General features: G+C 49.1%; 1 protein-coding gene across 3 annotated transcripts in view; it reads left to right on the forward strand.

Moving 5' to 3' along the window:
• Positions 1 to 9,031, forward strand: part of LOC125447420 (adenylate kinase isoenzyme 5-like) — a 47,999-nt gene extending 38,968 nt beyond the window's left edge. For all 3 annotated transcript variants that reach the window (XM_059639915.1, XM_059639916.1, XM_059639914.1), the window contains 3 exons: positions 829 to 945; positions 7,666 to 7,857; positions 8,729 to 9,031. In XM_059639915.1, coding sequence (XP_059495898.1) covers positions 829 to 945; positions 7,666 to 7,857; positions 8,729 to 8,794 — 375 coding nt within the window. In that variant the 3' untranslated portion in view covers positions 8,795 to 9,031. The remainder of the gene's footprint in view (positions 1 to 828; positions 946 to 7,665; positions 7,858 to 8,728) is intronic.
• Positions 9,032 to 14,007: the final 4,976 nt, after the last annotated feature.

Raw genomic sequence — 14,007 nt, forward strand, 5'->3', positions numbered from 1 at the left:
GTTCCAGAATCCTTTTTGGGTGGTGAATTCCTGCCCGATCTAGCTCCTGACTCTATCATTAAGGATCTGTTCTTGCTCTGGATTCCCCATGAAGGCACATGCTTCCTGACTGGGCTATGGGCTGTGAAGGGTCAGGCTCGGATTTAATCTCTAGCCCTCCATTCTCTGAGATGTATTAGCTGAGACAGGTAGGCCCCCAGTTTGTTCCTGCAAAGTCACTGTTTCATTTTAACCCATCTGACATGTGCTGACCAATCATTGCTGGAGCTGTTTCTCCAGGAGATTGTGCCTGTGGGTCTTCCTCATTCTCAGTGTTTGACCTGCCTTTCATTCATTCTGTCATTCAATCCCAGCTCATTTATTTCAAAGTACAGGTGAAGAATGAAGTAGAAAAAGGATAAATGCCACAAAGTGACATTTCTCGCTTGCTGTTTCCCCAGCTGTTTATTTCCTGATATGACTTCACAAGACCCAGCACCAAATGCTGCCTTTCAGAGTTTGAGCAGCTCCAGAAGTCAGTGTAGAAAAACTCTAAGGGAAGGGGCAAGGCAGTGGCATTAGGGACTGGCACAGGTTGAGATGGGGCTGGCTTCCTCTGTTGCTAAAGGAAAAAAAATGTTTTTCATTTTCTTTCAAAATGTCTACATAACCACAAAAATATCAGGAATGCAAAAGTAGGAAATAGGAAAAGTTAAGAATAGATAGATCTCCTCCACAGGGCAGAAGATGCCGTTAATTATAGCAATCACTTCCTCGTCACTGGGAACTGACGTTACCCACCACATTTGTCTCCGAGTTTATTTGGACTTGTGTGTTTTTTTAATTCAGGGAACGACCTTAGAGATTCTGAAGGACGCAATGTTGGAAAACCTGCAGGAGACCAAGGGTTTCATGATAGATGGATACCCTCGAACTTTAAAACAGGCTGAAGCCTTTGATAAATCTGTAAGTGTGTACATCTGTAAGCCTGGACGTCTGTAAGTCTGTATGTGTGTACATCTGAATGTCTGTACATCTGTAAGTCTGTATGTCTATATGTCTGTAAGTCTGTATGTGTGTATGTCTGTACGGGAAATGTTCATCCTGGAGACCAGTTACTAGTGGTGTACCGCAAGGGTCGGTGTTGGGCCCACTGCTGTTTGTCATTTTTAGAAATGACCTGGATGCGGGCGTAGAAGGATGGGTTAGTAAATTTGCAGACGACACTAAGGTCGGTGGAGTTGTGGATGGTGACAAAGGATGCTGTAGGTTGCAGAGAGACGTAGATAAGCTGCAGAGCTGGGCTGAGAGGTGGCAAATGGAGTTTAATGCAGACAAGTGTGAGGTGATGCACTTTGGTAGGAGTAACCGGAAGGCAAAGTACTGGGCTAATGGTAAGATTCTTGGTAGTGTAGATGAGCAGAGAGATCTCGGTGTCCATGTACACAGATCCTTGAAAGTTGCCACCCAGGTCGACAGGGCTGTTAAGAAGGCATACAGTGTTTTAGCTTTTATTAATAGAGGGATCGAGTTCCGGAACCAAGAGGTTATGGTGAAGCTGTACAAAACTCTGGTGTGGCCGCACTTGGAGTATTGCATACAGTTCTGGTCACCGCTTTATAAGAAGGATGTGGAAGCTTTGGAAAGGGTGCAGAGGAGATTTACTAGGATGTTGCCTGGTTTGGAGGGAAGGTCTTACGAGGAAAGGCTGAGGGACGTGAGGCTGTTTTCGTTAGAGAGAAGAAGGTTGAGAGGTGACTTAATTGAGGCATATAAAATAATCAGGGGGTTAGATAGGGTGGATAGGGAGAGCCTTTTTCCTAGGATGGTGACGACGAGCATGAGGGGGCATAGCTTTAAATTGAGGGGTGAAAGATATAGGACAGATGTCAGAGGTAGTTTCTTTACTCAGAGAGTAGTAAGAGAATGGAATGCTTTGCCTGCAACGGTAGTAGATTCGCCAACTTTAGGTACTTTTAAGTCGTCATTGGATAAGCATATGTACGTACTGGAATAGTGTAGGTTAGATGGGCTTCAGATTGGTATGACAGGTCGGCACAACATCGAGGGCCGAAGGGCCTGTACTGTGCTGTAATGTTCTATGTTCTATGTATGTCTGTAAGTCTGTATGTGTGTATGTCTGTAAGTCTGTAGGTCTGTAAGTCTGTATGTCTGTAAGTCTGTATGCGTGTATGTCTGTAAGTCTGTACATCTGTAAGTCTGTACGTCTGTAAGTCTGTCAGCCTATCACCGTCAATATTCACAGAAACACAGAGACATAGAAACATAGAAGACAGGAACAGGAGGTGGCCATTCAGCCCTTTGGGCCTGCTCTGCCATTCTTCACAATCATGGCTAATTGTCCAACTCGATAGCCTAATCCTGCTTTCTCCCCATAACCTTTGATCCCATTCATGCTGTGTTATTTCTAACTCCAGCATCTGCAATTCTCGCTATCTCTAAATCGAGGAGACATTGTGTTTGGTGATTTTCTTCGCTCTGGAAATGCTTCATTGTTAGTGACTGGAACGTGGTTTTGGGAATGGTTTCAGTCCGGGCGTGAATTGAGTGAGGATTGAGGCTGGAACACTATGGAAGTAGACAGATCCATTGAGATGTCAGAACATCAGAATTGAGGCACCTGAGTGCAACATCCCCAGCATCTTCCCCATTCCACATCAAGAGCTAGATTCCAATGGATACATCAGAAGAATTTACTTTTCTCAAATAACTGTTATTTTAAACTGAGCATATACTCAAAAACAGACACTGGTATATTTAAGAGATAATGGGAACTGCAGATGCTGGAGAATCCACGATAAAAAAGTGTGGAGCTGGATGAACACAGCAGGCCAAGCAGCATCTTAGGAGCACAAAAGCTGATGTTTCGGGCCTAGACCCTTCATCAGCTTTTGTGCTCCTGAGATGCTGCTTGGCCTGCTGTGTTCATCCAGCTTCACACTTTGTTATCTTGGATTCTCCAGCATCTGCAGTTCCCATTATCTCTTAAATATACCAGTGTCTGTTTTTGAGTATATGCTCAGTTTAAAATAACAGTTATTTGAGAAAAGTAAATTCTTGTGATGTATCCATTGGAATCTAGCTCTTGATGTGGAATGGGGAAGATGCTGGGGATGTTGCACTCAGGTGCCACAATTCTGATGTTCTGACATCTCAATGGATCTGTCTACTTCCATAGTGTTCCGACCTCAATCCTCACTCAATTCACGCCCGGACTGAAACCATTCCCAAAACCACGTTCCAGTCACTAACAAATGAGGCATTTCCAGAGCGAAGAAAATCACCAAACACAATGTCTCCTCGATTTAGAGATAGCGAGAATTGCAGATGTTGGAGTCAGAAATAACACAATGTGGAGCTGGAGGGACACAGCAGGCCAGGCAGCATCAGAGTAACAGGAAAGCTGACGCATCTGAAGAAATTTCTTAGAAGCCTCCCGACCTGAAACATCAGCTTTCCTACTCCACTGATGCTGCCTGGCCTGCTCTGTTCCTCCAGCTCCACGCTGTATCCTCTATTCGAATAAGTTCAAACTGCAACAGTGAATAACAGTATAAAAAGAACATGTGCATTTGTGAAATTTCCTCTTCGGCTTCATTCCTGCCCTCCTGCAGCTCAGGGAGTGCCACAGCATCATGGTCCATAAATAAACAGTGCCACGCTGTCGGAGGGTCAGTGCTGAGGGAACACCGCGCTGTCGGGGGGTCAGTGCTGAGGGAGTGCCGCACTGTCGGACGGTCAGTGCTGAGGGAGTGCGCACTGTCAGAGGGTCAGTGCTGAGGGAGTGCGCACTGTCGGAGGGTCAGTGCTGAGGGAGCGGGCCCTGTTGGAGGGTCAGTGCTGAGGGAATGCCGCACTGTCGGAGGGTCAGTGCTGAGGGACCGGGCACTGTTGGACGGTCTGTGCTGAGGGAGTGGGCACTGTCGGAGGGTCAGTGCTGAGGGAGCAGGCACTGTCGGAGGGTCAGTGTTCAGGGAGCGCCGCACTGTCATCGGGTCAGTGCTGAGGGGGTGCCGCACTGTTGGAGGGTCAGTGCTGAGGGAGTGGGCACTGTCGGAGGGTTAGTGCTGAGGGAGTGGGCACTGTCGGAGGGTCAGTGCTGAAGGAGCGCCGCACTGTCGGAGGGTCAGTGCTGAGGGAGTGTCGCACTGTCGTAGGGTCAGTGCTGAGGGAATGCTGCACTGTCGGAGGGTCAGTGCCAAGGGAGCACCGCTCTGTCGGAGGATCAGTGCTGAGGGAGTGCCGCACTGTCGTAGGGTCAGTGCTGAGGGAATGCTGCACTGTCGGAGGGTCAGTGCCGAGGGAGCGCCGCACTGTCGGAGGGTCAGTGCTGAGGGAGTGGGCACTGTCGGAGGGTCAGTGCTGAGGGAGCGCCACACTGTCGGAGGGTCAGTGCTGAGGGAGTGGGCACTGTCAGAGGGTCAGTGCTGAGGGAGAGGGCACTGTCGGAGGGTCAGTGCTGAGGGAGCGCCGCACTGTTGTAGGGTCAGTGCTGAGGGAGTGGGCACTGTCGGAGTGTCAGTACTGAGGGAGCGCCGCACTGTTGGAGGGTCAGTGCTGAGGGAGTGCCGCACAGTCGGAGGGTCAGTGCTGAGGGAGTGGGCACTGTCAGAGGGTCAGTGCTGAGGGAGTGGGCATTGTTGGAGGCTCAGTGCTGAGGGGGTGCCGCACTGTCGGAGGGTCAGTGCTGAGGGAGCGCCGCACTGTCGAAGGGTCAGTGCTGAAGGAGCGCCGCACTGTCGAAGGGTCAGTGCTGAGGGAGCGCCGCACTGTCGAAGGGTCAGTGCTGAGGGGGCGCCGCACTGTCGGAGGGTCAGTGCTGAGGGAGCGGGCACTGTTGGAGGGTCTGTGCTGAGGGAGTGGGCACTGTCGGAGGGTCAGTGCTGAGGGAGCGGGCACTGTCGGAGGGTCAGTGCTGAGGGAGCGCCGCACTGTCGGAGGGTCAGTGCTGAGGGAGTGGGCACTGTCAGAGGGTCAGTGCTGAGGGAGAGGGCACTGTCGGAGGGTCAGTGCTGAGGGAGCGCCGCACTGTCCGAGGGTCAGTGCTGAGGGAGTGGGCACTGTTGGAGGCTCAGTGCTGAGGGGGTGCCGCACTGTCGGAGGGTCAGTGCTGAGGGAGCGCCGCACTGTCGGAGGGTCAGTGCTGAGGGAGCGGGCACTGTTGGATGGTCTGTGCTGAGGGAGTGGGCACTGTCGGAGGGTCAGTGGTGAGGGGGTGCCGCACTGTCGGAGGGTCAATGCTGAGGAAGTGGGCACTGTTGGAGGGTCAGTGCCGGGGGAGTGCCGCACTGTCAGAGTGTCAGTGCTGAGGGAACGCTGCACTGTCGGAGGGTCAGTGCTGAGGGAGTGCCACACTGTTGGAGGGTCAGTGCTGAGGGAGTGGGCACTGTCGGAGGGTCAGTGCTGAGGGAGTGGGCACTGTTGGAGGGTCAGTGCTGAGGGAGCGCCACACTGTTGGCGGGTCAGTGCTGAGGGAGCGCCACACTGTTGGAGGGTCAGTGCTGAGGGAGCGGGCACTGTTGGAGGGTCTGTGCTGAGGGAGTGGGCACTGTCGGAGGGTCAGTGATGAGGGAGCAGGCACTGTCGGAGTGTCAGTGTTGAGGGATCGCCACACTGTCATCGGGTCAGTGCTGAGGGTGCGCCACACTGTTGGAGGGTCAGTGCTGAGGGAGTGGGCACTGTCGGAGGGTTAGTGCTGAGGGAGTGGGCACTGTTGGAGGGTCAGTGCTGAGGGGGTGCCACACTGTCGGAGGGTCAGTGCTGAGGGAGTGGGCACTGTCGGAGGGTTAGTGCTGAGGGAGTGGGCACTGTCGGAGGGTCTTTGCTGAGGGAGCGCCGCACTGTCGGAGGGTCAGTGCTGAGGGAGTGGGCACTGTCGGAGGGTCAGTGCTGAGGGAGTGGGCACTGTCGGAGGGTCAGTGCTGAGGGAGCGCCACACTGTCGGAGGGTCAGTGCTGAGGGAGAGGGCACTGTCGGAGGGTCAGTGCTGAGGGAGCGCCGCACTGTTGTAGGGTCAGTGCTGAGGGAGTAGGCACTGTCGGAGTGTCAGTGCTGAGGGAGCGCCGCACTGTTGTAGGGTCAGTGCTGAGGGAGTGGGCACTGTCAGAGGGTCAGTGCTGAGGGAGTGGGCACTGTCGGAGGCTCAGTGCTGAGGGGGTGCCACACTGTCGGAGGGTCAGTGCTGAGGGAGCGCCGCACTGTCGAAGGGTCAGTGCTGACGGAATGCCGCACTGTCGGAGGGTCAGTGCTGAGGGAGCGGGCACTGTTGGAGGGTCTGTGCTGAGGGAGATGGCACTGTTGGAGGGTCAGTGCTGAGGGAGTGGGCACTGTCGGAGGGTTAGTGCTGAGGGAGTGGGCACTGTTGGAGGGTCAGTGCTGAGGGGGTGCCGCACTGTCGGAGGGTCAGTGCTGAGGGAGTGGGCACTGTCGGAGGGTTAGTGCTGAGGGAGTGGGCACTGTCGGAGGGTCTTTGCTGAGGGAGCGCCGCACTGTCGGAGGGTCAGTGCTGAGGGAGTGGACACTGTCGGAGGGTCAGTGCTGAGGGAGTGGGCACTGTCGGAGGGTCAGTGCTGAGGGAGCGCCACACTGTCGGAGGGTCAGTGCTGAGGGAGAGGGCACTGTCGGAGGGTCAGTGCTGAGGGAGCGCCGCACTGTTGTAGGGTCAGTGCTGAGGGAGTAGGCACTGTCGGAGTGTCAGTGCTGAGGGAGCACCGCACTGTTGTAGGGTCAGTGCTGAGGGAGTGGGCACTGTCAGAGGGTCAGTGCTGAGGGAGTGGGCACTGTCGGAGGCTCAGTGCTGAGGGGGTGCCACACTGTCGGAGGGTCAGTGCTGAGGGAGCGCCGCACTGTCGAAGGGTCAGTGCTGACGGAATGCCGCACTGTCGGAGGGTCAGTGCTGAGGGAGCGGGCACTGTTGGAGGGTCTGTGCTGAGGGAGATGGCACTGTCGGAGGGTCAGTGCTGAGGGAGTGCCGCACTGTCGGAGGGTCAGCGCTGAGGGAGTGGTCACTGTCGGAGGGTCAGTGCTGAGGGAGTGGGCACTGTCAGAGGGTCAGTGCTGAGGGAGTGGGCACTGTCGGAGGGTCAGTGCTGAGGGAGCGCTGCACTGTCGGAGGGTCAGTGCCGAGGGAGTGGGCACTGTCGGAGGGTCAGTGCTGAGGGAGAGGGCACTGTCGGATTCTCATGTGCCTTCTCAGTGTCTGTAAAAATCCCACAGCAGTATTTTTAAGGTCTCACCAGTGCCCCGGGCAATATTTATCCCATCAATCAGCATCAGTCAATGAGATTATTTGATCATTGCCACACTGCTGTTTTTGGGAGCTTGCTGTGCATAAAATGACTGCTGTGTTTCTTGCATGACAACAGTGACTTCACTTCAGTTCAGTCTTCATTGGATGGTCAGCATTTTGGGCGGTTCAGTAGTGATGTTAGGTACAATAAAGATGCAAGGTCTTTGATTCTTTTCCAACTCCTGCTGGGATGTAATACTTCCTGGTCTCATTGACCAATTTAAATGAAGAGTCTTGAGCAAACTTGGTCAGATCCTTAACACTCAATTTACCAATTCATTGTCTGATCTGTGAATGAGAGGGCCCTGGTGAAGTAAATGAGATTTTTTGTTTCTCGGTGGATGAACCTGAAGCTCTCTCATTGTCTTTCTCTTCAGTTTACACTTCCCACTGTTGTGCTGCTCATTGACTGCAGCCCTGAAGTTATGAAGGAAAGGCTGATTAACCGTGGACAGACCAGCGAGCGGTTCGATGACAACGAAGTGACTATAGCCAAACGGGTAGAATCTTACTTTGTCGACTCTGTACCCGTTGTGAAACATTATGATGCTAAAGGACTTCTGAAGAAGGTAAGCTACAACATGACTGTCTTCCTACCACATCATTTTGGGAAAAGCACTGGGTGATGAGTCAGGGTAATAGCTTTTCTAGATTCCCAAGGCGGGTATGAACTGATGGAATGTAGCAGGGGGCTGGTCCACAGCTGAGTCACTATAAACCTGGGCTCAATCCCTCCATCCAAGAGACCATTGGCGGCACTTTATCCTGTCTCCTTGAGTCAATACTGTTTTCTCTTCAATTGTTTTGAAGTGCAGCTTTTTTTGGTTCATCTTCAGCAGCTGATCCTTGTCGAATAAAATGAAAACAGGGACCTGAGACAGAGGACAGTTGGTGCAAACAGCCTTTTCATTCAATCAGAACACAGCTGATCTTTTCTGCCTCCTCCACACCAACACCCGCGCCCCTCCTCCACTTTCTCTCACTCTTGACCATATTCTATTACAAGCTGATGCAGTAACATACCAAAAAGGTTCAAAACCCTTTTGAATGACTTAAATGGATGCCCCCTTATCCTGAGGCTATGACTGTCAATCATGGTGAACAGCAGACACATTGGTGGGTTTTAACCTTTGGAGTTGGTTTAACTTTGAGGAACAGTGGGAGGTTCATAAGGTCAATTCAAGGATAATGTCCTTTCTGTGCTTTGACCTCCTGCTCTGAGTATTTACACTCAAATTCATCCTTGGGATGCTGATATCCGTCTCATCTTGTGGGGATGGATTGTTATATACAAGTTGTATTACAGAGTTAGTGTAAAGAGCCAGCGTGGAGGGAGGCAAGATTCCTGCAAGAGTAAATGGTATTTTGTTGACGAACGGATGTATGATATGACCCATTGACCACCATTAATTACATCCGCAATCTTGGTCATTTTTTCAGATCCAAGGAGAAGGAACGGAGGACGATGTTTTCCAAAGTATCACTGCGATTATTGATGAACTCTAACAGCCTCAGACTGTAGTTGGAAAACCCCCTACAGGAACTGACCTGGGATCAGATTACCCACAGTTTTCATCGAGTTTTGTTTTCGTGACTGCTTAGGAGGATTTACCAGGATCAACAGCACCAATAAAATGAGAGTTTAAAAACTCGTGGATAACTTTCACCCACAGCCCTTTAGAAATGAATGTTCTATGCCAGTGATTTTGTGTGTATACGTTCTTTATAAACAGGCAGGAAGAATTACAGAATCTTTTCTTTTAAGAAATATATAAAACAAAGCACATGCATGCATGTACCTAGAAATCACTTCGACGACATTGAGCTGAGATCTGGTCAGGGAACAGTGCAAAGCTTTTCATTCTTTGTATGTTTTGGTCCTACAGCAGCAACCATAGCACAGGACCAGATACTTTACATATCAGAGATTTAATCCAGAAAAAAAACTTAATGGAGAAAAGTTCTCAAGGACCCTGTACATCGTCAGCAAACAGGGTCAGTCAGGGCTTCACGTGTGTAAGCTGTGCTCCACAGTGTAACATACACACCTGTACATGTGATACTGCCTACGTATCATAGTCCTGTTACTCTTACGCTTGTGTGTGTCATACTGTTGTCTGTGGTATCCAGTACATAGCAAGTTACAAGGTGAAACACAACTGCAACAGATGTATTAGTCAATGTCACAGGACACCAGTGTTTTTTTGCAGCACATCTCACTGTTGATGTACATCAACTGTTTGTAACATTGCAGACTGTTCTTTATTTTCCATGTAGTGCTGTTATGTATCCATGTAAACCAAGTAGATCAATTTCCACCAAGATGGTGATGACCGTAAACACACAGGAGCAGTAATAGGGCATTGATTACACTCAGCCATTCAATGGACAAATTGACTAGAATTCCAGAGATACAGCCTAAGGATCTGGGCCATGTGTGCAAACTCCATCATGGAAATCAGTTTAAATTAATTTTTAAAAGGCAGGAATTATAAAATTAATGTTTGTACTGGTGACCACGAGGATGCATGGTTTCTACAACAATGTTCTTTAGAGGAGGTAATCTTTTTTGAAGAAGTGAGGAAGAGAATTGATGAAGACAGAGCAGTGGATGTTGTATATGTGGACTTCAGGTGCTGCATGGTAGACTGGTGAACAAGGTTAGGTCACATGGAATACAGGGAGAACTAGCCCATGTGGATATAGAATTGGTGAGAAGGCAGGAGACAGAGGGTGGCTTTTCAGGCTGGAGACCTGTGACCTGCAGTGTGCTGGAGGAATTAGTGGTTGGTCCATTGGTGTTTGTCATTTATATAAGTGACTTGGAGTGTGAATGTAGGAGGTATGGTCAGCAAATTTACAGGTGACGCCAATAATGGAGGTGTAGTGGACAGCCACAAAGATTACCTCAAAGTACAGCAGGACTTTGATTAGATTGGACAATGGGCCGAGGAGTGGCAGATGGAGTTTAATTTAGAAAAATGTGACTTGCTGCATTTTGGTAAAGCTAACCAGGGCAGGACTTATACACTTAATGGTAAGGTCCTGGGGAGTGTTGTTGAACGAAGAGACCTTGGGGTCCAGGTCCATAGTTCCTTGAAAGTAGAGTCAGAGGTAGATAGGATAGTGAAGAAGGTATTTGGCATGCTTGCCTGTATTGATAGTGCACTGACCACAGGAGTTGGGAGGTCACGCTGAAGCTGTACAGGACATTGGTTAGGACACTTTTGGGGTACGGCCTTTAATTCTAGTCTCCTTGCTACTGGAAGAATGTCGTTAAACTTGAAAGGGCTCAGTAAAGGTTTACAAGGATATTGCGAGGGTTGGAGGTTTTGAGCTACGGGAGAAGTGGAGTACGATGTGGCTACTTTCCCTGGAACATTAGCGGCTGAAAGGTGACCTTATAGAGGTTTATAAAATCAGAGAGAGGGCATGGATAAGGTGAATAGTCTAGGTCCTTTCCCCAGGGTTTGGGGGGGGGGGGGTACAAAACTAGACAGCATAGGTTAAGGTGAGAGGGGAAATATTTAAAAGGGACCTAAGGGGCAACTTTTTCCATACAGAGTGATGCATGTATGGAAATACGCCAACAGGAAGTGGTGGAGGCTGGTACAATAACAGCATTTAAAGGGCATCTGTATGGGCATACGAACAGAAAGGATTTAGAGGGACATTGCCAAATGGGACTAGATTTAATTTAGGATATCTGGTCAGCATGGACAAGCTGGAGCGAAGGGTCGGTTTCCATGCTGTACAGCTCCATGACTCTACTGTCCTCACCTGACCTGGACGCTACACAATTGTGTAGCTGATTCTTTACCGGCCTCTGAACAAGTTACTTAGTTGCAAGAGCAATTAACAATTTGCTAACAAGCTCACAGGCCATAAAAAGGAAAATCTAGCATATGGTTGACTATTATAAGTAACAGAAAGCTGCATTCTACCTCAAACAAGGGTGTTTCTGTCAGCCTGCATACAGCTTGGCTCGATTGCAGTGCGAGAGAGAGGTGCTGGGTTGGGTCAATAACTCAGCACTCCCCAGCTCAAGAAACAATCAACTCAACTCAGAGTAAACTGGTCCCCAAAAATATCATTTAAAAAGCTTCATGTCATGCCTGTAAAATTGAAAAATAGGTACTGAGGGGGGAAAAAAAAGGAATATTCCAAGAGCCCCCTTTACTGATCCCTGCCAAGAAATGGCTTTGCTTGCAGCCCGCAGTGCGAGAGGAGAGAATAAACACCTGCCCACCTTTGGATTCCACATTGCTGCTGCATAGTGCAGGTAGGACAAGGCCAGAACTGACTTCTATGATCCTTCCAAAAGAAATGATACGTCCTGCGGCCCATCAGCCTAGCCCTACCCACACCCCGCTGCCCCATTCAGTGTCTTGGCTCAAAAAATAAACTGGTCACTTGGTGAAATTGTACTTGCCTCTGAAGTGAGCCATTACCTAAAATTAGCCAATGTCAAAATGCTGCAACGTATTAGAGAAACAGCTACCAACAAGCATCACTGCCATGAGAGAGGATGGAAGATGCTCATGGGAAGGGAGCAGGAATGGGCATCAACCATCAGTTCCACTACATTGGTGCCTGAACTTGTACAACAGGAAAAAAAAAAGCAGGGGTAGGAAAGAGCAATGAGCAATCTCATCAGAAAGCCCTCAGATGTTAGAGCCACAGATGCTGGAGAATCCAAAAGATAACAAAGTGTGAAGCTGGATGAACACAGCAGGCCAAGCAGCATCCTCAGAGCACAAAAGCCACCTCACCACCATCCTCCCAACTCAAGCCGCACCTCCATTTCCCACCTACTAACCTCATCTCACCTCCTTGACCTGTCTGTCCTCCCCAGACTGACCTATCCCCTCCCTACCTATCTTTCCTCTATCCATCTTCGGTCTGCCTCCCCCTCTTTATTGCAGAACAGTCTCCCCATCCCTCTCTCTGATGAAGGGTCAAGGCCCGAAATGTCAGCTTTTGTGCTCCTCTGATGCTGCTTGGCCTGCTGTGTTCACCCAGCTCCACACAGTTACCACAGACATTGGAGGCAGGTCTCTCCTTTAAGCTGAAATAACAAGGCATAGAGCTGGATGAACACAGCAGGCCAAGCAGCATCAGAGGAGCAGGAAAGCTGACATTTTGGGTCTAGATCCTTCAGAAATTGAAGACCCTTAAGAAGGGTCTAGGCCCACAACTTCAGCCTTCTGGATCCTCCGATGCTGCTGGGCCTGTTGTGATCATCCAGCTCTACACCTTGTTATCTCAGATTCTCCAGCATCTGCAGTTCCTACTATCTCTGCTTTAAGCTGCTGCTTCTTAGTACCACCATCACTGAACAAACAACCCAAAACATCCTAGGCTTGAATTTCACATTCATGCATTACCTTCAGTTAGTTCCTACACCACAAGGCAATCGCCTAGTGGCATTAATCACTGAACTGTTAATCCAGAGATCCCGAAAGTGTTCTGTGGACACTGGTTCCAATTCCAACAAGGTAAATGGTAGAATATGAGTTCAAATAAATATCAGGAATTAAGAGTCCAATCATGACCATGAATCCACTGTCCTTCAGGGAAGGTGAACAGCTATCCTTAGCTGGTCTGGCCTGCATGTGACTCCAGAGCTACGGCAATCTGATTATGCCCTTATCCTGCAAATGAAGAAAGAACAGAGAAACAACACATAATAGCCAGAGATGACTTTATTTATCTTCATTGTTTCCACCCTTGGAGTTTGGTATGGAGCGGTGGAATGATGTTATAGGCTGACTGGTAAGCTGCTTTGAGCTGTATGAATGCTCTTTCTGTGGCTGAGGCAAGTTACAAGCAAGATTACTACTATCTGAGGCAGGAACATTACCGAATGAGGCAGCTGCGCTCAGTGGTAGCAGTCTTTTCTGAGTCAAAAGGATAGCAATTACAAACTTTTCTGAAGGAGTACTGCAGCAGTCAGACATGGTAAAACGATGAGCTCACAAAACGGAGGCCCCGGTAATCTTACAAGGGGTAGGAAAATTTCCTGGTACCTTTTAAAAACTAAAAAGCCTGTGTTTTCCTAGTATCCTCAACCCGGTCTAACATTATAGGTGTCGTGCACCAGGTATTTCTACTATTGCATTGCCCTGTATGATTATAACCCAAAATTATTTTGTTGAAGCATTTTGGTCCGGAGGTTGAGAAAGGCAAGTTGTAAACATGAAATCTCTTCAAGAAGAATTTAAAATCTTACTCCACAAGGACCATATTCTGATAGTTACATTTTCATGCTCCAATGCCAATTATCACAGCAAAACCAAACCAGGAAACAACAGAGTAAATGATTCACAACAGTAAAAGGAGGCAAAAGAAAATCTAACAGGAAAACCAACCTGTGAACATTAAGGGTGTGTATAAAGATTTGAAATAGTTATTTTGAATCACTGCTTTTGAACTAAAGCTACATGACTTGCACAACCCATAGGAAAATTAGAAACTGCTGAAGTAACAGTATCTTGAAGTCAGAGGGCTGTGCAGATATGGAGAGCTGCAGGAGCACAGACACAGTTATAGGGCATGGAAACAGACCCTTCAGACCAACATATCCATGCCAACTTTACAAACTAAACTGATCTAGTCCCACTTGCAAGCATCTATCCATATTCCTCCGAACCCTTCCTATTCATATACCTAACTAGATTCCTTTTAAATGGTTTAATTGTACCAGTCTCCACCACTTC

This window comes from Stegostoma tigrinum, chromosome 35 (assembly GCF_030684315.1).
Source record: "Stegostoma tigrinum isolate sSteTig4 chromosome 35, sSteTig4.hap1, whole genome shotgun sequence".
Taxonomy (NCBI): domain Eukaryota; kingdom Metazoa; phylum Chordata; class Chondrichthyes; order Orectolobiformes; family Stegostomatidae; genus Stegostoma; species Stegostoma tigrinum.